At 37.1% G+C, this 24,923-nt stretch overlaps 1 protein-coding gene and 1 long non-coding RNA gene across 3 annotated transcripts; one reads left to right on the forward strand and one right to left on the reverse strand.

The window, feature by feature from the left end:
• Positions 1-125: 125 nt before the first annotated feature.
• chmp2ba (charged multivesicular body protein 2Ba) lies at positions 126-16,568 on the reverse strand. Of its 2 annotated transcripts, XM_051906175.1 has the most exons (7): positions 16,349-16,568; positions 15,738-15,881; positions 13,283-13,374; positions 8,311-8,505; positions 6,520-6,622; positions 4,213-4,319; positions 126-3,803 (listed from the first exon to the last, which is right to left on the reverse strand). In XM_051906175.1, the coding sequence occupies exons 2-7, from the start codon at positions 15,817-15,819 to the stop codon at positions 3,684-3,686; spliced, it is 699 nt and encodes a 232-aa protein (XP_051762135.1). In that variant the 5' UTR covers positions 15,820-15,881; positions 16,349-16,568; the 3' UTR covers positions 126-3,683. The 2 variants fall into 2 exon arrangements, with proteins under 2 accessions (XP_051762135.1, XP_051762136.1); XM_051906176.1 differs by lacking the exon at positions 15,738-15,881 and having other exon boundaries at positions 16,349-16,565.
• LOC127518927 (uncharacterized) lies at positions 13,695-23,880 on the forward strand. Its single transcript, XR_007931692.1, has 2 exons — positions 13,695-15,373; positions 23,237-23,880. It is a non-coding gene; the product is annotated as an uncharacterized LOC127518927 (long non-coding RNA).
• The last annotated feature ends 1,043 nt before the right edge of the window (positions 23,881-24,923 follow it).

Here is a 24,923-nt window from a genome sequence, read left to right on the forward strand (position 1 = left end):
TTTCCCACCGTTTAACAGTTCAGTACAGGCCACCCTCTTGTTTTTAGTTGGCATCTTAATGATTGTACAAATGATCTGATTGTTAAATGCTGAAATACACGTTAAACACAAGTTATTCACAAATATGAAGGTTATTCACAAATTTATTAATTAGAAAATCAAAGCATAAACTGTACATTCATATACACACTGTATTGGTTAGAATGAAAGAAGCTTTTTTAACCGTGTTGAGAAGTACATACAGATGAAGAAAACAAACAAACAAAAAACATTAAAAACATTCTCCTAAAGGCTGGAATACACTATACGACTTTTAAAATATGAACAGACTTTAAAACACTAGGCATCATTGCCGACTTTGTAAATGGTTAAAGAGAAAACTAGGCATCATACACTAAACGACGTTCAAATTGTTCTGAAACATTTGCCTTGAAACAAATTAAAACAATATCAAAATATCAAACATGTTTTATCTCCTCCAACTAGATAGAATCAGAGTCTCAAGCTTAAAAAACATCAGAGTCTCTACACAATATGATTTTCTGCAAAATCCAATGTGTTCCAATGGTAGAGAATTAAGCATCTGCAGACTGGCTTTCACTTTCAGCAACTAAAGTTGACTCCTCCAGACTGAAAATCATGGCACAAATCTGTACAAAAGTCATGGCAGTGTATTCCAGCCGTAAATCAGCTACAATTACATCATGGTTAGCACTTTCTACAGTCCCACACACTTAGAAATAAAGGTTCAAAAGGGGGAGTTTTGCAGTGATGCCATAGAAGAACTATTTTTTTGGTTCCCCATAGAACCTTTCAGTTCTTAAAAGAATTATGATATGTGAAGACCATTTTAATAATCTGAAGAACCTTTTATAAAGAACCTTTTTGGAATGGAAAGGTTCAATGGATGTTAAAGGTTCTTCATGGAACCATCAATTCCAATGAAGAATCTTAATTTTTAAGAGTCCAGTTGAGAAGGCAGTGCAGCTGACACAAATCAAAGTTGTTGCAAAACAAAATATGAGCAGAAGATGTCAGTAACACTGTTTTCATTCACACAGTACTGTCCACCTCTCATGACCACAACACTTCAATAAACTTGAGGCTTTTTGCAAATTACACTCAACAATTGCTTTAAAAACAGTGCAAGACTGTAACAGTAAGGGAATATATGTGCAGGGCTGTCACCTAAATTGTGGCAGTTTTTAAAATGTTCAAAAATACATGCATGTCCAGTCAATTTTTGAAGAAGATAAACTCCATAGGACAGGGATGGGCAAATTTGATCCTGAAGGGCCGGTGTCCTGCAGAGTTTAGTTCCATCCCTAATCAAACACACCTGCCTGTAACCTTCAATCCTGAAGACTGGCGGTGTGTCCGAAATTGTATGTCTGAATAGGTATACGTTTGAATGTACTTCGCGACAGTTAAAAAAGTACATTCTATATATAGTATGAATGTGTGTAGTATGAATGAAATCCGGACGTACTACATCCGCCATGTTGCTACTGTCACGTGACCTACAACATCTGTTGCATCGTTTCATCTCTGTGGCAAGCAGGGCAGGGCCGAGAGCCGCGGGAACAGAGCGAGGCGGGTGACGTGAGTGCTAATGAGTGCCTTGAGTCTCACGGAGGAGCTCCAGAAGGATAAAAGGAGGAGTGACGACAGTGCAAGATGAGAGAGGGCCAGGTCTGGACTTTAATGTTGTTGTTTTATGTTTATATGCGGCAGTCGCCTGTAAGAGGCTGCCGCTTTACTTTCGTTTTGTTGTTTGTTTATTTTGTGATTAAAACTATGTTGAACGTTCGCCAGTTCCCGCCTCCTTCTTCCCAGAACCTTAAACCTTGCAACAATTTCCATTTACAAACTGTCCATCGATTGCGAACTTAAGAATCTCAGTGGATGACATAGGTCATTTACGTGTTTTTCATCTACTGTTTTTCGAATATGTATTTGGACACACTACTCTGTTGGAGTACCATTTTTCGAATACTATACAGTAGGGAAGTATTCAATTTCGGATGTGGCATAAGCTTAGATTTTTCAAGTATGGCCCTCCAGGACCGAAGTTACCCATCCCTGCCACAGGACATTAGTGGGAACCACCAGTCAAGGGGTCCTAGATGAAGTTCTTGGTTGTTCCTTCCAGACAACAGCCTTGCATATGTAGACCCTAATGATATTATACCCCGGTTTCACAGACAAAGCTTAAGCTAGTCCTAGACTAAAATACATGTTTGAGCTGTTTTAAGCAGTTTTAACAGTGCTCAACTTGTCAACTTGTAACCTAATCCTGGCTTAGGCTAAGCCCTGTCTATGAAACCGGCCTAAAAGTATTAATTAAACTTTGTAAATTGAAAACTCACAGGATTGATTATTTCACTGCAACACCTGAACAATCTCAATCATTTCCATAACAATATGTTGTACATGATATGTTGGACATCGTTCAAGTTTAATTTGTTAAGTTTTACCTACCAAAATCATCACTCACCAAAAGGTTGAAGGTTCTCAATGGTTGCATTGTTTCAAGGTTGATAAGACTTAATCATATTATCATTATCATATCAACAAAGATTCTCATGCATGACAATTTTGTATGTAAGTAAGAAATACTGATTTTATACCAAACCTCACTGCGAAGGAAACTGTTTTCCTTAACTTACTTCCTTAAGTCACACACAACCTAAAAAGCCATAAAAATACAAGTAATGAGCATCTTTTGACTAACATGACACGTATTTGAGATGATTAGCCCTATAACACATGGGAATCCCATGCCATTCCACAATCTTCCAATGTTGGTGTACATTTAAAGGATTTAAAGGACAATTTGTTACCACAGTAATAGCAACCTTTAAGGTAAAAGTGTGTAATTTTTGCAGCATTTTCATTTGAACAACTAACTCTTCGTGACTATTTAAAAAGTACATTCTATGTAGTATGAAAGTGTAGTATGAACACATTCACCATGTACTTAATTCGCTATGTTGTCATTTGCTGCATCCGAAATTGAATACTTCCCTACTATATAGTACAGTATGCAAAAAAAACAATACGAATACAGGGTATTCGAAAAGTACCCTAGACACTTTACTATCCCATGAGGCTACGGGAGAGGATTTCTGAATGGTGGTGAAGTGACGCAACTGACACCATTGGTCACATTTCATTCATTTCGAATGTCATTCATACTACACACATTCATACTATATAGACCATACGTTAGTTACTATAAGTTTCAAACCAAATGTATAACACACCTATTGACTTTTCAACTCCTCCCTTCTCAATCTGCCATTGGTTGCCCAAACAGAAAGCCCCGCCGCAAGCTCAGACTATTGGTTGAGACGATGTTGTACCAGTTATGTTGCTCAAAACAAAACAGTGCAATTCTATTTGGAGCTACTAGTGGTGCAAAATTTCACCTTTAAACCCTACACTATGTGCAGCAGATTTGGAGAGCATGTCAGTTAGAGTGTGCATTTTGTAAAAACATCTACCGTGATCTGCTGTATATATCTGACCAATGAATCCACTCCAGTGACTCATTGTGATACTCTAACAAGAGTATGTTTGTTGACAGTTTTCCTTCATTTATTACTTGAAAACTCCCTGTTCCCACTATGAACTCAGTCTTTTGGTGGCAGTGGGTGCACAGGTGTGGAGGGTGAAGAGATTTAGTCCATTCCCAGAGCCTTCAGCTGTCTCTCGATCTCAGCGTCTGAAATGGTGGCAGCTTTAGACTTTGCTGGGGAGGCGCCAGGGAGGATCTTTCCTGCTGACGGGGCTCTTACCATCTGCGGAAACAATAACAATTGGAGCCCTTTATTAGAGCAGTAAAACTTCAGATTTCACAGATCACCTGGTGCTAAAACTCTACCAGCATAAGCCTCCGTTTAATTGTTGTTCTGGGGAATAGATGTAGCACCAATCAAATATGTTCATTGTTTATGCCAAATGTTCTACAACAACAGAGCCTAAGCACTTTATTTGGGGAAAACAGGACAAAGAATCTGTGGAATATGAGTATTACATTTTGGCCCAAGGGAATACACATCTGCTGCAATCAGATACGATGATTCTGCATCTCATGAATCTAAAAAAAGGCCTACAGTAATCACAGGCACAGCCAGAGTCCTGCCATCTGCTGAAAGCAGCCGCTGGGGCTGTCGCTAGAACAGTGCAGACAAAAAGGAAGCGTCTAACCTTTCCTGCGATCTCTATGCCGATCTCATCAAGCACCTGGTTCACGATGTCCTGGCATTCTTCCTCGTCGGCCGATTCATCAAAAATCTCATCCAGTGTATCATTGACTGTGAACAGAAATTTGTACAAGTTGGTGAAAGTCGACAGAATAACCCAATCTCTAGACCGGTGATTCTGAACTGGTTTTGCTTTAGGATCCAGATGCAATTAAACCACCTGGAAACAAAGACGGTTTACGAGGTTGAAAGACAGCTTCTGAGGATGAACTTGCTGGATATGACAGAGTTTGCCAGATTTGAGGCATCAAATCTTTGAAAAAGTTAACAGTTTTGTTTGAAGCACTTACTATCAATCAATTCAAATTATTTTAACTAATTATTAATAAATTCAATATCCTGAAGAACTGTATATTTCACCAAGAAATTATTCTGTTTTTCAGTGTTTTCTGTACAATCCACCTTAAACGGCACATAAAAACAAAATAAACTGTGATTGGTTGCTTTATGGGATGGTCAGACCATCTCTTCCTGTCTAAAGCCGGGTGCACACTGTACGATTTATAATAGTCCTTTATGACTGTTGCTTGTCAGACTATACAAACATGATTCCCTTCATGTCACATGTCACGTCACACTGTGGCATCTCAGTTGTCATTAATGTCAGACTGTACAGCAGTCAAGACGTGTTAAAAATTAGAGTTTTACATCATCAATCCGACACGTTCAGTGACGTGAGCTGCATTTTTATGTGGGATAGAAATGGTGGCAAGCAAGCATTTGGGTTAGTTCACCCAAAAATGAAAATTCTGTCATTAATTACTCACCCTCATGTCGTTCAACACCCGTAAGACCTTCATTCATCTTCAGAACACAAATTAAGATATTTTTGATGAAATCTGAGAGGTAAATGACTCGTCCATAGACAGCAATTTAACCGACACTTTCAAGGTCCAGAAAGATACTAAAGACATCATTAAAATAGTCAACGTGACTACAGTGGTTCAAACTTAATTTTATGAAGCGGTGAGAATACTTTTTGTGCGCAAAAACAAAACAAAAATAACGACTTTATTCAACAATCTCTTCTGTCTAATTCTCCTACGCTGTTTATGTTGAAAACACAGTTCAGCGCTTCCAGGTTCTACGTCAAAAAGTATTCTCGACGCTTCATAAAATTAAGATTGAACCACTGTAGTCACATTGACTATTTTAATGATGTCTTTAGTACCTTTCTGGACCTTGAAAGTGGTGGTTAAATTGCTGTCTATGTCTCGGATTTCATCAAAAATATCTTAATTTGTGTTGTATATCTTAAGATGAAGTCTTATGGGTGTGGAACGACATGAGGGTGAGTAATTAATGACAGAAATTTCATTTTTGGGTGAACTAACCCTTTAATTTTAATCATGGTTTCTCTTAAAAAGAAAACTGGAAAAAAAGTGAGCAAGGAGCAAGTGGTGGTTAGTTGTTGTCTCACTAATTGCGTCATCAGGTTCTGCGCTCCTATTGGTTTTCGATTTGATGGTTGTCGTATGAGAAGTCACACTACAAGATTGTGCGTCAAATCTTCTGACACTGCCAGAATTTTGTTGGAGGGAAAATCTGATCGCAATGATCATTAATCGGCTGTCAGTGAACGTCTACTGATCAAAGACTTCTGATTTTGGTCTAGGATCTGAGGAAACAAAATTCATCTCAGACGGCCAAATCATGGCCAAAATCGCACAGTGTGAACCCAGCTTAAATTGGCAGTGTTTGGCTACAATGTAGACTAGAATTTTTTAGGTCTAGTTACTCAAAACTAGTGGTGAGTCAACACAATGCCAAAACTGTTAATTGCACAATAATGAATTTCAATGGTTTCAAGCTGTTTGTTGCCAACAATTCATGGCACAGAACTCATTGTGTGCACAAACCATGTCCTTGTTGTGAATTATCATTTACTTTATGGGGTTTATACATGGTTTCTGAAAATGAGGGCATGTCACACAGCCTGTCCAGGTTGGCGCCTTAGCTGTTTCTATGATAATCATTTTTGCCAAACTTGACTGGACACCACACCAGGCATTTTGATGTAAAGTGAAATATGGGAAGAGCTGATAAGCCTATTTATTTTGCTATCCTGATAATGCATAATTATATGGTGATCTGAATTAAAAAAATACAATGAAACTCGCCATATACAATAACCTTACATAGTCCAGATAGCATTTAGCATAGTTTTTGCACTGCTGAAAAACAACCAGAAGAAAGAGATCCACCATTTTAGAACCACTTTAAAAAAAAAAAAAAAAAAAAAAAAACTTACGCATGTCCTCCGTCATTCCCATTTTTAAGTTCTCCTTTTGGAAGTCCTGCATCGTCTGTAGCGTCTTCTTGGGGTCCATTCTTTTATTGACAGTCTGCATAGTCTGAGAGACAGAAAGAGTTCAAGCAATCCATCACATTCCCAGAGAATAAATAGAGCATCCTTACGGTGCACAAACGATAATAAAAATAACACAAGCACTGACAAAAATCCACCACGGACGAATACATTTTGAATGCAGCTCAACATAAATTTCGACATCCCACCATTTGGTGAGGAGGGGAGTACAGTAAGTAGATGACAGAACATAAAAATAGGTCGCATGGAGAGAAGTCTGTTTTACTGTCCCTCTGGGTCTCTAGCACTGCGGCAGGGCAGACACACAGGAAGAGTCCTATCTGATTACAGAGAATTATTTACACACAGTCTCATTATCACCCATCTCATATCTATTACACCAGCTCCTCCTTATGACTGACTACAAATACCACAATAACAGTTGGGTGAGGAAATATTAATAGCTTCCTTCCTCAATCAATATGGATTGGATACAGACACAATGAATCTTTTGTGCGAGTACAGAAACGGCTTGCAAACGGGTGAGAAAAACAACACCCCATTAATGAGCAGTCAGAGACTGAATTTAATTGGCTGAAATTGCATTTTATGTGATGATACGACATGCCTGTAGTGATTGGTGAAGATAAGACATGCTTTGTGAAGTGTGTGCATTAGAAGTGCAGACTGTGAAATTGTCTCCTTATTCAACAAAATAAGTGTCTCCAGAGGTAAAATAAATTAACCTATACCCATCTCATGCTAAATGTAAAATGTAACAATTAGGTTAGGTAGGTAGATGATTAATATATTAATGATTAACTACATTACTTGAAATAAAATAGAATGTTAAAAAATACCTTTAACGTATATTATTTTATCTAGTTGCCAACTCAATGTACTAAAATAACAAAAACTGAAATATAACTAATAAAAATGATATATCCATATTAGAAAACAAAACAAATAAATAAACAAAAGACAACAAAATTACTAAAACTTTAACTAAAAATGAAATGAAAACAAAAAATAAAATGTTCTCTTTAAATTGAAATCATCACAATCATCCCATTTTACAGCAAAACACTCTTTTTTATAATGTCTTTTAACAGCTTTAGTTTAAATTTCAATTAGGGGTTGCTTAAATGATCTTATAATTCATAAAAGCAAAAATAAAATAAAATTCACAAGGTGCTTTCTTATTAGACAAGTCTTTAAGAGAGTGTGCTTAAGACAATATACACTGCATCTACAATGTCCTTTTGTTGTCCTACATTTACTGAAAAAACATATGCTACTTTATTAATTTGCTTCAAAAAAAGAAAGCTCCATAAAACAATCATATGACTCCTATTATTTTGTACAAGCATCATAGGAAAAACTCTAAATGAACAATAATGAGAAGAGTGTGAATTAATACACAGAGAATGCGAGATACGAGATCTTTATAAAAGAAGAGCAGAAACTATAAAACTGGGTCACAATGAGAAGTAAGGAGCTCCCCAACAACATGATAATTAAACCCTGTTTAAGGATTCTTTTGAAGTTCTTTGCTACATAAGGGATTCTGTTTTTCCAGCACTCCCGGGAACACATCGGGCTACATGTGAATAATACAGAGGCGTCATCGGGCGGTGGGTGGGGGGACTGGGAATGTTGAAGGGCCTTGTGTTGAGCAATGGAATAACTGAACCAGGAGTCATGCAGATCCACTGGGAGGATTAAGAGTCTTACCTTCGCTGTGGTAGACATGGCTCCAGCCATCTTCATCTGAGAGTTCATGACTTTGGTCTGCGTGGACATGGACGTGACCTTAGAGCTTACGGCGTAGGTTCGGTTCTTCTGTTTCCTAAGCTGTACGAGCTGTTTGGCTAGTATCTTGCAGGCTTCTCGGTTTCCAGTCTTGGCCATTTTTTTTATTTCCATTTCCTGGTAAGAATAAAGACATCAACAATTTCTACATCTAATAGGAACAAAATTGAGTTTTCACTTCTAGGACAGAACAACAAGGCACCTAGAAAGACAGATCGACTGCAGAGATGTTCGTGATGTTGTGAAACACCACACCATAACAGCTGAAACTTGTGCCATGTTTACTTGTTTGGACCCAGAGATCTGAGTTTCTTTACATTAGTAAAAGTCTGAAAACAGCTCTGTGCCCAGAGGAAAGTCAAGCAATTAGATGCAGTGTGGGAAACAGTGTGTGTGTGTGTGTTTGTGTCTGCAGAGATCTCTCATGGGACTGTGTGATAGTGAGGGCGGCCCATCAAAATTAAAGCCTGAAACCTGCTGCACTTACAAAACCTTCCAACAAACTTCATGTGCAGCGCTAATGATTATGCAGCTCTCTTTCAACACCATGTGTACAAAACACCGGCAAGACTTGACAAACATTTTTCAAATAAAAATCCCTTTCTAACAAGCATCTGGTAACTGGAAATGTCAGCTTATTGGAGAGTCATAATCATTTCCATACATCAACATGTGACCACCTAATGGAGACCATTAAATGTGAAATAATTTGAAAAATGATTAAATACTTTTCATTTTCAGGTGAACTATCCCTTTAAACTTGGTTATAAGAAAGTATAACACTTTATTTTCACATAAATTATTTTTTAAGTTAAAATACTTTCTGCTATTCATGTTTAAAGGTCTTCCAAAAATTTCATCTTTTCAAATTATTTACGCAACATTTCGTCAGTGAATAATGTCTAAAACTTTGCTTTACTCCTCACATTAAAGTTACTATGAAATCAAAATTCACAAATCATATTATTTTACAGAACGTAGCAGTGTTTATTATCAATGATTTATCATATTTTTCATTAATTCATGTGTACTCATAATCCTAAATCTAAAATATAGTAGTCAATATTTGAAGTGGATCAAAACCTTTCATCAAAGTTGTCCTAAAACCTTCTTCTTAGGACAACTTTGATGAACTATTTTGACTACAAATGTTGACTATTGTATAAACCTCCTCTCCACCTCGAAACGGCATCTGTTCTCTTCATGGCGTGTGTCTCGGCGGAGGGTGGGACTAAATATCCTCCACAACTGACTGCAAACTAGCATTCAGTTAGCAATGCCCAACTTCCTATGATCCAATCACCTCAGGGATGACGTGTTTTTGTAGGCCAACCCGGAAGTTAGCGGTGCACGGGTTCCCTCGATCGAAAGCCTATGCATTTTTCCCATAGACTTTTGGAAAATCGCAAAAAAATAAGCTCTGTGTCACTTATACGTTTTGCCTATCAAAATAATCTTTACAAGTTAACACAACATTTATACATTTTGAAGCCTAAATAAAGTCGTCAGATATAAAAAGCTAACAGTAGGCTATAAACGGACTACAGCACACCATGGTCGCGGATCAACGTCACCACCACCAAGCTTCCTCAAACTTTATTTAAAAAACAACTTTATTTAAAAACATGCTCGCTGATTATGATCTGCGCTGTGTATGAATACTTATCCACTTTTTCATGAGAAATGCCGTCCAAGTGTCCTGTTTGTCATGATGATGTCTAAAGTCCCCGCCAAAGGAAGTAGTTCCTTTTAGCAATTTGTTAGCAACCGCCGTTTTTAAGACACAATAAAGGTTTAAAAAAAAAAAAAATCACAAGCGGGTTATAACTGGCGTGTTTTATGTCGTAGATCAAAACGTGAAAATATTTGGAGGCTTTGTTAACCACAGACCTTATTTCAGGTGATTTTGCAAAAACCCGTTCAAAAAACCCATTTACTTCGGGGCGATGGAACCGGAAGTCCTTAAATGCTAACTCGCTTCCAGGTTTTTACTTAGATATATGTCACAATAGGGAAGAAAACACTATCGCAACTTCGCAACTGTATGCCTTCAGAATACTTATAGTGCACAAATCACATGGACTACTGTTATGATGCTTTTTTGTTCACTCTTAATTGTTTTTGCATGGAAGTGTCTTCAAAATATCTCCTTTTGCATTTCATGACAAAAATAACAGCATTCAGGACTGACACAAGGGGGAGTAAATAATGAATTTCATTTTTGTTTTTTGGGTGAATTTTTCTATGATGTACAGAGACTATTAGCAGTGTGGCCATTTCCACTTATTGTTGTTTCAAAATGTCGCCTATAAGTGTGGGTATTTGGGATCATTTAGGCTTTATTTTGAGTATGTTTTGTCAGATTCGGTTGCTGGAATTTTCTAGCGAGATCGGGCAACACTCACTATAATTACAGCCATCAGTAGGTTGATGTTGCAAAGAGTGTAAACACTTCCAAAACACTGCTCTTTTTGGGAGGTCCGACATGTACATTTCACAATTACATATTGTGATGTGGAAGGGGTGTTTTGAAAAGTGTATGCTACTGTTCAAAAGTTTATTTTTTTAAAGAAATTAATACTTTTATTCAGCAAGGATGCATTGAATTGATCAAAAGGGACAGCAAAATCATTTATAATGTTACAAAATATTTCTATTTGAAATTTTGAACTTTTTATTTATCAAAGAACCCTGAAAAAATGTATTAAGATTTCCACAAAAATAACTGCTTTCAATATTGTTTCTTGAGCATCAAATCAGCATATTAGAATGATTTCTGAAGGATCGTGTGACACTGAAGACTGGAGTAATGATGCTGAAAATTCAGCTTTAGGAATAAATTACATTTTAAAATATATTACAATTTAAAAAAGCAGTTATATTAAAAAGCAGAATATTTCACAATGTTTTACTGTATTGTTGATCAAATAAATCAGCCTTAGTGAGCATAAGAGACTTTTTTCAGAAACTTTTGAAAGGAATAATATATATGATATAATTTGGTGCCACAAGTTGTGCAGAAATTATACACTTCACCTTTAAGACTGCCATTATTAAATCCATAATCTGAATCCCAGGCACATTTAACGCAGCAGATCCTGTTTTCTCTTGTGTGCTCTTAATGTTAGTCTCTCAGGTAAACACATGCTGATCAGCTAAACAGGCATATTAGACAGAATAACTCTAATGATGCACACATTAGTCCAGGTGCTGCTCTGATGCCTGATAAGCAAAACGCAAGCTGCCACATTAGCTGCACTGACACACACACACACACACACACACACACACACACAGCACTGTCCTACTTTAACACTCAATGGCGTTTTGTGACAGCTTCTGAGAGTATTGTACATGTTTGCCTGTCTGTCGCTATCAAAATATCAAATATGACTGGAATGGGGCATCTTTTACTGTTAAACCATGACAAATATGATATGCCTGTATTATAAATATTCATGTATAGAGAGCTGAGTGAGATGGAGCTGTAGCATCAGGCCTATTAGAGATGTTTTATTGTCATGTCAGCCACTAGGCAGCACTATGGTTTGGAAAACTAGAATAAAAGTGACAGACTGATGTGCTAAACAAAACCCTTACCTTCAGAGAACAGATAATGCTAAGTATGACCCAATTCAGTTGACTAATATTTATCCAGCAGTTGATAGATATGCCATCTGGAGCAGGGTTAGGGGTATGAGATATGATATTAGATCGTGAAATATTAAAACGTCACCATGATCTGCCTGTACAGAGAGTGCGCTAGTATCGTGCACATTTTTTCATTTGCATGTACTTTAAAGCCCTGCCAGTTTAAACTTTAAAATGACTTTACACGCATTTTCTGAGGGCACACACAGTGCGTAAGCAGTGAACTAAAAAGTTGTCTTTCGCATCTTATTGCGTTTAAACTGTCAAATACAATGGTTTCAAAAACACAGTTGGCTATGTTTTAAGTGAACATAAACAATTGGGAGAAAATCAGATGTGTGTACAGTATATTAAACCTGTGCATTATCTCTTAAAGTGACAGCAGCCTAATATACCTGCTGCTGTCTGTCATTAATGATAATTAAACAACAGAAGAAAAAGAGAAAATCACTCACTGCTCTTGACTGAAGAACTTTTGTAGCTTTAATAAGAATCAATGGATATTTCATTTATACAGTGAAGCAACTTTCCTTTCATGCCAACTTCAAAAACCAACAAGAAAAAGAATCATGATAAGATTGTGGATAGTGATCCTGACTGAAAAAAAAATGTGATATGATTATTTTTCCGCATTGTTTACCCATACCCAAAAAATTTTATCAATTTTATTTTAAAGATTTCATTACTAAGTTTCCAGTTGTAAGTGAGATTTTGCATCCCAGATTTCGGGAAGTGTAAATGGGGTATTAAAGCAGCAGCAGCACATGACCAGCCTGCAGCTATCTTTAAATATAGGTCATTTAAAAAAATGAAATAGATAACAAAGCAAAACCATGTCTAATTACAATAAAGATGAAGAAAAACGAGCCCCTTTTGGGAGGCAATTATGCACATTTCTATGTTTACATAGAAACAATTAACGTAAACGGAGAAAGTGAGTGTTGGATTCTTCTGAGCTTTAAAAGGGACGACACAAACACTGAAGTCATTCTCGTGAGTATTGAGCGATGAACAATTCGCTTTAACTTAAAGCTAAAAGAGGCCATTTAATCTACCTGTTTCTAAACATAATTAACAGAAAGATCAAAAAATAAATTAATTAGCTCACTCTGTTCTTTGATGCAATAAAAAGAAATCAAAGAAGCGACTATCTCTCATAAGCAGTGACACATGATGCTGGAAGGGATGCGGTGGACGTTGGGAGTTGAAGTTAACAGATGTGAAACTGCTTCGTTCCACTTACCATTTGCCTCTCCTGTCTCTCCAGGGCAGCTCTGTCTCTGGTGATTTGTCTCTGTGTGCCTCTCAGCTCTTTGGACTGCTCTTTAATGATATCTGTGACAGGATGGGGCAAAGAAAAACATGCAATAAAACCGTCTGGAAAATCCTCATACAGTTCACTGATCTGAAACTGAGTTTCTTCTCCTCCTTTTTTCCCTCCTCCCTCAGTCTCTCTCTTTTATTCACACACAAAAAAAATTAAGGCGTTTGGCTGACCTAGCACATGCCTAACAATACAAAACTTCTGACAGAAGTCTTTTATTTACTAATATTATATATATATATATATATATATATATATATATATATATATATATATATATATATATATATATATATATATATTATATATATATAATGGTCCATTCCCTTGTTCCATTAAGATTTATATTAAATGTTTTATTAAGCGCTAGTTTTTACTCATTTAAAAATTCTTAATTTTTTTTTAGTGTAAGAGACGTTTTCTATAACTCTAATCTCTGGAGAAAATGTGAGTAGCTTGCAGGTACAAAACTCCACAATTACATTTTGTGTGGTGTGTGATTTTGTTTCATACTTGTGAAAATGTCATGGTTATAAAGGACAAAGGACAAAAAGTTGAACAATAATTTCCTGGCTCTCAGTTCATCAGAGATTGATTAAAAACAGCCTCTTTTGGATCTGAATATTGCAGTAAATGAAATATGCTTTCATGAGCCTGGGGGAAAAAATAAAATAAAAAAATAATTAGTTTGGGGGCAAGGCCAGCAGGATCATGCCCTTCATGTTTTCATGCATTTAAGGGACAAGCTAAACACATGCACTGAACATCAGGTTCCTCCTCATGCTCCCGCCTCTAGATGCCACACTGTTCAGCCACAACGCCTATAGGGAAGATACGCTCTCCTACACACTCACAGCGATCAGCCCAGCATGTGCCCTCATGAATGCCAATCATACAATAACATCCCATGAGGTTAGATGGTCAATATTAGAAGCCACAGATGGTGTTTAGGAGGACAATGGTTTTAAAAAAAAAAAAAAAAAAAGTACAAAAAAAAGCAGGAGTCTTGTGAGCTAATTCATAGCGTTAACTATATTTTAAAAAATAAATTTAAATTCAGAGGGAAAAAGATATGGTATAGTAGTCCACAAGTAAATTAATCAATGAATTATAGGAGAAAAAAAGTTAAAAAGAAGGATGCAGAAAAAAGAAACAAATGAATATGAAATAGGTCAAAAAAGTTACTAGAAAGCAATACACATAAAAGAAATATTAAAAATGACAGTATAACTAAAAAAAATACCTCAAAATATAACTAATTTTTTTTTTAAAACTTTTACATTTTCAATAAACATAAAAAATATTAAAAATGAGAACATGACTGAAAAGAAAAACCAAGTTAAGTTAGTTAAATCATTAAAAAAAAATAATAATAAACATAAAAAAATATTAAAAATGAGAGTATAACTAAAAAGAAAAAACAAGTTGAGTTCAATAATTAAAAAAATAATAATAATAATAATAATAAACATAAAAAAATATTAAAAATGAGAGTATAACTAAAAAGAAAAACAAAGTTAAGTTAGTTAAATAATTTAAAAAAAAATAATAAACATAAAAAAATATTAAAAATGAGTATAACTTTAAAGATTAAAAACAAGTTAAGTTAGTTATATATTTTAACATTTTAAAGTACAAATCTGGAGAAAATGAATCAATGAATAAAGTGAAATAAAAACTTCATTAATATTGTACAAAAACAAGAAAAGTCCAAGAAAAGTGACAAATATTTTTTATACTTAATTATCATTATAATTTTGTTACTTGCCCATCCCTAACCTTGATGAGAGAGTTTGTGTACACGTAGAAGTCTACGCAAAAGATGACGTATCGAAAACGTACTATTGAGGGAGGGTTATCGTCCACAAAACTCGGAGAGCTAAACCAGCTCTGCCATCTGACAGGATACTTTGGCACGGTGACTCTCGACTCACCTGGGCACCAAGGTCAAGAGGACAACGCTTTGGAAATGATGGGAATTCAACTTGACCATGGAAAAAGCATTAAAATGTGAGTAAAGACTGTGACTGATTCTCAGTTTACCACCTACTCTTCTGCTTTACTGATAAACATCAGTCATATATCTTATATAGACTATATCATATGTATGAGTTTGAATATAGTTATCCTGTAATAGCTGATTAAGACAAAAATAAATAAATAAAATGGAATAAAAAATGATCTCAAATTAGGATTGTGACAATGCAGTATTTTAAAAAAACAAAAAAAACAGCCAAAATCAACTTCATGACTTGTATGAATGAATAAAGCTTCTATTGTTGATCTTTTGAGACACCTGCACGGGTTTAGATGGATGAGTTTCAATGATACAGTGCTCAGTTGAGTCTTGAGGCAGCTAACCAGTTAATCTTACCAGTTAACTGTGCCAAATTCAGATCTCTACACAGCTCTGTCCATTGAGTGCATGTCTGCTTTAGTGGGGATGCAATAAACATCAATAATGCAGATGGTCTTCATAAAGAAATTGCTTGCAACAATTGTTTCAATGTAAAAGAACCTAAAAAGGACAAGTAAATGAGGAAATTAACATGACACATGAGGACACTAACATGATATTGATTAATCTTGATGGGTTTGTTCTTTTGTAATTTTTACAAATAAATAATGTCGTTTTTCACTTTTGGTACAGTGGCAAAACATTACTTTTATGTAAATAAACGACATAACAGATCACGGACAGACAGAAACGAGACCAATTGTGTCATAAAACGAAATGAAACACATTATTATTATTATTATTATTATTATTATTATAATGAATTCATTCACAGTCGTTAACAACAAAAACATCTTTATGTAGCAAATATCCTTACTTTATGACTGTGACTTCGCTAGGTAAACAACATCAAAACTGGTGTAACAAGCTGATAAAGTTTCAAAAGATGCAGCAGGGAAACAGGTGTAAATTATAAGAGGGATATGACCATGAAAATCTATAATAAAACAATTAACAAAGTGACTTACCGTCGACTGTCTTCTTTTTAAACAGAGACGCCATGATGACTTAACTTACACTTTGTTTTTCTCTTTAATTCAATATAAAAACTAGTTTCTCTGCCTAACTGCCTCAACCTAACAGACTATCGATCTACTCAAAGGTCCCGAATTCCTTGTTTGTCAGTACAACTGACTTTCCAGCACATGATCCCATCGAGTCATGCAGGGCGTGACGTCACGGGTCTGTGGTGCAGTTCCTCTCGCGTCCTGTAGGGGGCAGTGTCTTACTCCTCAAAATACTCCGAAGGAAATGAGCTTCTGTCACTTTCAGCAATGGGTGACTGACAGGAAATTTCAAGCAGTTTCAGCAGTGTCCTGAGGTGTAACATGCTGTAATTCATTTAATACCATTTTTTTTTTCTTCAGTTCTTCTATAATTATGTTACATACAGTTTTTATGAACTCATAGTAATTGAGTTTTTGTACTCTAAAAAATGAATTCGTCGCACCGACCGCAGGACAATATAAAATGAACTAGTGACAGCAAAATGTGATTAAAATGCTGGATAGTTTAAATTAGTTGAAATTGTGGCCACCTTTCACTTATATGTAAATAAGTAGGCTAAGGAATTCTGAAATTGTGGTGTTTAAAAAAAATAAACAAAAGATCAATGTCAGCTAGCCACACAATGACTAGCTATTTTACAGTTCAGTTTCACTATTTAGCTATTAAAACAATATATCTCCCCCAATTTTTCCAATAAATGTAGGCTATATAAAATTGTTATCATTACACAATATAAACAAACCCTTATTCTTCTGGAGTATCCATCACTCCTTAGTGCAGGTTATAGATACCATAGCATTGTCTATGGCAAATTTAATATTCTTATCAATTTAACGCTCCATCCGTCCGGACAATTTGTGGCTCAGTTCCATGTGGGTGTAATTCTCATGGTATGGTAAAGTGGAGCAGACAGGAGATTACTGCCCCACAGCAAAGAAACCGGAGCCAGCGAGACAGGAGGAGCAGCGCGGGTGACTTTGGGCGGGATCGCGGATGTGTGGCCCGCAGCACATTATACCCTCTCTCTAAGGAGGACATGGTGCATCCTGGGGCATTATTCTCGTTAAGGTTATTAGGGAGATGTTTCCCTACAATCAGCAAGGTTGGCAACAGGGACTAGCACTAAATGTGCTAATAATGGTAATAAGCCCACTGGTGATCCATCTTGCCCCAAGCACACAGACCAGTTCTACCCTGCAATAATGAGACAAAACTACACTTTTATTTGCTATAGAGGGTGTCTTTAAAGTATATTAAAATCTCTATTTCATATTAGAGAGAATCTTTGTCTGTGCATTTGGAGAAGTCCCACAGAGAGTCCTCTGAAACATTTATCTGCTCTGTTCGTGGAATAGCCCGAGGCTGGCAGGCGTTTAATGCTAATGTGCTAACTATGTTTCCAGACAGTAATATAAAGTAAGACATCTCATCTGTGAAATTAGATACTTTCACTATTCCTGTTATAGTGTTGATGTTTAGAGGAGGTGTACTGATCCAGAATTCACTGCTAATCATTTTGTGTCATGTGATCAAAACCCTTTAGGGATAGTTTCACTCAAAAAATTATAGTTCTGTCATTACTTTCCTTCATCAGTGAAACACAAAAAGAGATGTTTAGTAGAATACTCTTTGTGTGAGGAACAGAATGAAATTTAAGACATTAACCCACGGTTTCACAGACAAGGCTTAAGCTAGTCCTAGACTAAAATGCATGTTTGAGCTGTTTTAACTGAAAGCAACTTGTACTGACATATCTTTAAATATGTCAGTGCCATTGTTTTGTTTCAAGATGTATATCCGAGTGAAATGGCTTCTCGAGCAGGGAAAAAAAAAATTTTGATTTTGTCTATCGGGAATTGGTTGGATGGTTGTGGTTTGCTATTGGTCGATCTCATGTGAGTGACAGGTTGCCCCGCCCTCAAGCCAGTAAACACATAATCAGAGAAGAGAAGGGATGACACTGTAAGAGGGAGGGGAAGTTATTTTGATTGAAGATTATGAAGGCACATGAATTTTAAAAAAATAATGGCGTGCACAGATAAATAATTTATAATAAATTATGCAATGTTCCGTAAAATAAAACAAGAGTTGTCAATTTTGATTTCATGGTGACTTTAAAAATGCACAAAAAGCCTATAGAAATATAACACATATCAACATATATTATGCATTGTAAAATGAATCGCCTTAGACCCAGACTGTCAAAATCATCTTTATGCCACTATGTAATGTAAGTGTTCAAGACATGACTTTTAACAAGACAGACGTATAGCTGTATGCAAACGAGGAGAGGGGAATCTGGGTCTCATCACACTGATTTAGTAGCCACATCTTCATGGTGATGAATGCGTTTTGCTTGAGTGTTCTGGACTAGGTGGCAGGGAGCTAATATATCGAGTGACTGACTCCACTCCATCTGCCCCTGAAGAAGAACACAGCATCGGAGTGTCCCATGCCATACTGCACTGGGCCAACCAGGGATTATGGTTAATGGGAGATAATCACCCCTGTTAAGATTGCCCCGCATACACACACACACACACAGAAGTACAGTGACATATTCTGCATGACTGCTTGTCACATACTACACCGTTAAAGACCACATAATTAATCAGTGCAATGTATAGATAGTGGCACACAATGACACTCTCAGCCCTTGAAATGATCAAGTGAGGTGCTGTGCACTTAAAAAAAAAAAAAATGGGGTCCCAGTGGCAGGTCTTCTTCTGCACTGTAGTAACTACAGCCCCAGGGTTAAAGTGAGGCCAGAATTATTCAACTGAGGCAAATGAACGGTATTTGCATGGGGAATTAGAATCATTAAAGGCAGAAGGGCATCAAGAGGACGAGTCCTTCATAGAGGGAAACACAGTCCTTCATAAACAGAAAGTCTAGACAGACTTTGTGTGCCAGCACTGCTCATGATTTAACGGAGGTCTCAGAACAAGCCATGTAATTATAGAAATTCCGGCAAAGATGCATGGGAATAAACCGCATTCTCTGTTAATTACTAAAAGCGCTGGCATGGCAGAATAAAGAACCTGCGACTGAATCTGTGAGGTTTATCAACAAAAATAGGTTTCTTGATAAGCCATTGTGTCCTAACACGGGAAATTCAATGTGTCTAATAAGCTCTTTTTTAATGAAATCACATTATCATAATGGAATGACTTGATCAGTATGCTCAAGATGGAAATGAGCATCTAAAAGTGTTTTTTTTAAACAATTCACAATTAATAACAAACCAAAAGTATTATCTGGTATCTTCATTGACATTCAAAGAGCAAAGATAAGTGTGATTGTCTCAATCTTTGAGGTCTTCGAATTTTTTAACATGACATTAATTGCTTTTTTTCCCACCGCAGTGTGGGCAAATTTGTCAAAAGGGAGATTTTTTTTTTTTTTTTTTAAACATCCAATTATTTGCTGCTCGTAGGACAATCTCAATCAGTGTTGAAGATGTTCCTGATAGAGTGGTACATTTATTTAAATGAACAATAATGAGTGTAAGCAATTAACATGAAAAGCCTAAGTCTGAACCTGCTCCATGGTGGTCACACCAGCCGAAATGAGCTGCCTTTTAACAATCGCATATGCAATTAACATTCAAATTTGCAATGCAGGATGAGTGTGACCGAGTGATTTCTGAACCAGCTGGATTGTTTCTGAACAATTAAAAATGTGAAGAGGATCTTTGTGTCTTAGGACATGCTTGTTGATGTTCCCATTAAGACCTCTGTGACATATTTCACCATTTGTCTTGGGGAAAGATTTTAAATTTCACCAAGAAATGATGTTCTTTGATTTTGCCCGTGACACAAATTGAACCCCATTAAACCTTACGCTTCACTGATGTCATAGAGATAACTGCTAACACTGCCTTAGGGTATGATGGGATAGTTATGCACATGATTACCTCATTCTGCTGAAGATATTTCTGTGTTCTCTGTCTTGTGAACCTTATAAATTGTAGCCCTCTAGAGGATACAAGATTTTACATGAATCTGTAATTCAACACAATTTGTGGCTCATTATGTGGAAAGAAGACAGTCAAATAATGATAAGGTGGATAGACACTACAAATTGGGAAAAGAAAATGTAATTTCAACAGATGTTTACACAGCTACAAAATTAAGGTACAAAGAAACGCATGATGGTGTATTGCTTATTATAAGTGTGTGCTGCAGTTCTGTCGTCTGCCATATTAAATGCTTAAGTCGAGTGGATTCTGATTGGCTGTCGAGGTTTTTATCATTCATCAGCTGAAAAAATCACTCTGAAAGTGATTCCTATGCTATCGTTCCTCTGTGTCGTTATTGTTATAGTGGTGGTATGAATATGCTCATAGAATTAGGATGATTATTAAAACTTTATAGTTATCATTAAACAGTACTTATAGTTTTTGTCCTTGGTGTGAACAGGCCTCAACTGATGGCAAATAATTTAATTGGAATTTTTCTTTGTGGACTGATATGATACGCCCAGATTAATACAAATGTTTTTCTCGGACAGATCGCTAAAGATTTGCACTACGCCACTGACCATGGATGCATACTTTATTCGAAGGAACACTCCATTTTTTTAATTTATATTTTGATTAAGGTTTGTTTATTTATTTATTTAGATCTTACAACTCTGTAGGGTTTGCTTTATGGAGCACCAAGTCCTAAACTGAATTTGAACAGGACGTCTTACAAATTCAGAATCTACAATAATCATTAAAGACCTTGATGAAGGTACTTCTCAATATCCTAATCAGTGTTGATATTAAAGGGATAGTTCACCCAAAAATGAAAATTCTGTCATCATTTACTCACCCTCAAGTTGTTCCAAACCTGTATAAATTTCTTTGTTCTGCTGTACACAAAAGAAGATATTTGGAAGAACGTTCATAACCAAGCAGATCTTGCCCCCCATTGACTACCATAGTACGAAAAAAATACTATGGTAGTCAGTGGGGGGCGAGATCTGCTTGTTTTCAAAAGTAACCTAATATTGAGAAATGTGTCCTAGTGATTGTAAAAAAACAAAACAAAAAAAAACTGTAATTCTATGCGAACAGGGAAGTTCGCACCACAACTATAACAGTAACGATACAGAGCAACAATGTAATTGGAATCACTTTCATAATGATTTTTTTTTTCCAGCTGATCAATGATAAAAACATTGACTGCCTTCCATGCCAGAGATGCCAGTTCGAATCCCGCTCGGTGCAGTACAAATAGAACTGGAGGGGTTACATTGGTGCCGTGACCTGGATGGGAGTAAGATTTAGGGGAGTGAGTGTAATGGAGGCCAGCTTGTAAGAGCTGTGCGAGTAAACCTCACTCCCCAGGCCTCAAGAGGTGCACTAGCAACTGACGATAGAGACTGCAGTCTTTTACGTCCTTGTTAACGCGCCCGCCTCCCATGTCAGAGACACTGGTTCGAATCCTGCTTGGAGCAGTGCGAATAGAACCGGAGGGGTTACATTGGCGCCGTAACCTGGATGGGAGTGAGGTTTAAGGGGATGAGTGTAATGAAGGCCAGCTAGGAAGAGCTGTGCGAAAAAACCTCACTCCCATGATCTCAAGAGGTGCACTAGCGACTGATGCTAGAGACTGCAGTCTTTAACGTCCTTGTTAGCGCACCCACCTCCCATGCCGGAGACTCAGATTTAAATATCGCTCGGAGCAGTGTGAGCAGAACCGGAGGGGTACATTGGTGCCGTGACCTGGATGGGAGTGAGGTTTACGGGGGTGAGTGTAATGGAGGCCAGCTAGGAAGAGCTGTGCGAGTAAACCTCACTCCCAGGCCTCAAGAGGTGCACTAGCGAATGATTATAGAGACTGCAGTCTTTAATGTCCTTGTTAACGCACCCACCTCCTATGCCGGAGACGTCAGTTTGAATCCCGCTTGGAGCAGTGCGAATAGAATGGGAGGGGTTACATTGGTGCCGTAACGCGGATGGGAGTGAGGTTTAAGGAGCTGAGTGTAATGGAGGCCAGCTAGGAAGAGCTGTGAGAGTAAACCTCACTCCCCAGGCCTCAAGAGGTGCTTTAAAGGCTGTGGTATTTAGTGTCCTTGTTAACATGCCCGCCTCCCATGCCAGAGATGCCAGTTTTAATCCCGCTTGGAACAGTGCGAATAGAACCGGAGAGGTTACATTGATGCCGTGACACGGATGGGAGTGAGGTTTAAAGGGGTGAGTGTAATGGAGGCCAGCTGGGAAGAGCTGTGTGAGTAAACCTCACTCCCCAGGCCTCAAGAGGTGCACTAGCGACTGATGCTAGAGACTGCGGTCTTTAACGTCCTTATTAATGCGCCCGCCTCCCATGCCGGAGTCGCTGGTTTGAATCCCGCTTGGAGCAATGCAAATAGAACCATAGGGGTTACATTGGCGCCGTGACCCAGATGGGAGTGAGGTTTAGGGGGGTGAGTGTAATGGAGGCCAGCTAGGAAGAGCTGTGTGAGTAAACCTCACTCCCCAGGCCTCAAGAGGTGCACTAGTGACTGATGCTAAAGACTGCAGACCTCTTTGAATCTCGCTCGGAGCAGTGTTAACAGAACCGGAGGGGTTACACTGGTTCCGTGACCCGGTTTATGTTTAGGGGGTGAGTGTAACGGAGACCTGGTGACTGACACACCTGTGTCTCTTTTAGTTCCCTCGTTTTCTCCTGTGTATTTATACACCTTGTTCTGTTCGGTTAATTGTCAGTTATCGTCTGTGTTGGAAGTGCGGTTAGTGTTTGTTTTCTCCTGTTGAGATTCTCTGTGTGTTTTAAAAGTATCTTTGTTATTTCTGCATCATGTGTCTATTTACCACAGCAATAATTATGACACATGAAATGCTATTATTTATTTTTCAGCTCATCTTTCTTCAGCATTGATGAACATTTGGGACAAACTTGACAATTCTAGCCATGGGGAGAAGTCAAGACAAGATCGACAGTTTTGACCTCTGAATGCTGTACTGTATATAAGAATATATTGTACATTTACATTGTTTTGTCTGCACAAATGTTTTCAGTTGTAATGTTGAGTTGTTGCTTTTTTGGGTTACACTTTATTTCGATGGTCCACTTTATTTATTTATATTTTTATTTTTTATTTTGCATGCCCACCTGATTGTCTGTTGACAAACAGACAAACATTGTCAGATGGGTGTAGCTCTTATCTTCAGTGTGTAACAGATTTTGATAATGTCAGGTAATCTCCATCCTCAATTGTCAGTACACTAACACAGCACTAATGAAGTAGTGTGTTACTCTAATTTGCATTTAATTGAGGGTTAATGCCACTGTTCCTTTGAACAGAAGTCTTCTCTGCAGGCAAATTCTCAAATGCAAAGGTCCTGGTTGGAGTGATTGTATTTAGATTGCACAATACATCAACCTGTATGTCTTTTGTGCCACACCTGTGACAGTTTCGACCAGTGTGGATTGTAAAGACTTGGTCACAGCAGTGATGACATTATTAAACTGTAAAATAAAAACTGAAATTCTCAATTCAACTGAACTGAATTGTTAAAAAAAATCATTCATGCACACCAGTCTTCCTGTTATTTTATATAGGTCACTTTTTTTCTGCAAGTAGATTTATATGGTGAAGTGGGCAAAACAAATTGCCCCTAGTTGCTGGTATTGGCATTGGCTATTGAAAAACCTCTTTCCATACAGTCATTTGTTTCCTTCTACACACAAAGTTCTTTAGTGACATCTGGTTTCATGAAGAACCTTTAATATCAATGGAAACTTCGCATTACACAAAAGATTCTTTAGTGTAAAAAGGTTATTGAGATTTTTCACACTAAAAGAAAATAAAATGGTTCTTTTAAGAAGTGAAAGGTTCTTTGAGGAACCAAAAATGGGTCTTCTGGCATCACTATGTGATCACAAGAGTGTAGAATTAACAAATGCATAAACATTGCATGCTTTGAACTCTATAGATGCCCTTGTTCTTGCACAGTCTGGCACTGGAAATGATATGAAAGCAACTGAACTGTATTTGTATAGATTTAAAAAGCGTTGCTCAATGGCTTGATAGGACTTTAAAATGAGGGGGATTCTAATTATCACTTTTTATTTTACTTTAATTTTCCTTTGTTCTCAAGTAAAATGGCTCCTCCACATGGGGGATTTGATAAAATGTGTGCCAATGGAATTTTACAATAAAGCAGTGTCTTATGAAGTACCGTGCCACAGGGTTAGACTTTGAAGCATCCTTTGTGAGCTGTGAGGCAGGAGAGAGAGAGAACTAATTCACTATGTGTTTCCTACTCAAGCGCTTATTAAAAATGATGATAAACATGATATGAATTATCATAGAGTTATACTAGAATAAAGTGGAACGCAGGGAGAAGGAAATCACTGTGGTGATATTCAGTTAGAACTTTAGTATTAACTTGGATCGGCAAGAGAAGACTTCACTGCACTGTACTGAATGTGTGTGTGTGTGTGTGGCTGTAACTCTCTTCTCAGTGACTGTGCCCTAGATAAACTGGTATCAAAACACCACTAAAATATTCACATCTCCTTCTGCATTGTGTCTAACCAT

This window comes from Ctenopharyngodon idella, chromosome 9 (assembly GCF_019924925.1).
Source record: "Ctenopharyngodon idella isolate HZGC_01 chromosome 9, HZGC01, whole genome shotgun sequence".
Classification (NCBI taxonomy): Eukaryota; Metazoa; Chordata; class Actinopteri; order Cypriniformes; family Xenocyprididae; genus Ctenopharyngodon; species Ctenopharyngodon idella.

What these genes read in the sequence shown, in the direction of transcription:
- chmp2ba (XM_051906175.1), bottom strand. Translation starts at nt 15,819, where the DNA reads ATGTTTATTGCATCCCCACTAAAGCAGACATGCACTCAATGGACAGAG. An exon ending in GAATTTGGCACAGTTAACTG is followed by an intron (nt 13,375 to 15,737) that starts GTAAGATTAACT and finishes ATCCTGTCACAG; the next exon opens with ATATCATTAAAGAGCAGTCC. An exon ending in GCATAGAGATCGCAGGAAAG is followed by an intron (nt 3,804 to 4,212) that starts GTTAGACGCTTC and finishes TTGTTTCCGCAG; the next exon opens with ATGGTAAGAGCCCCGTCAGC.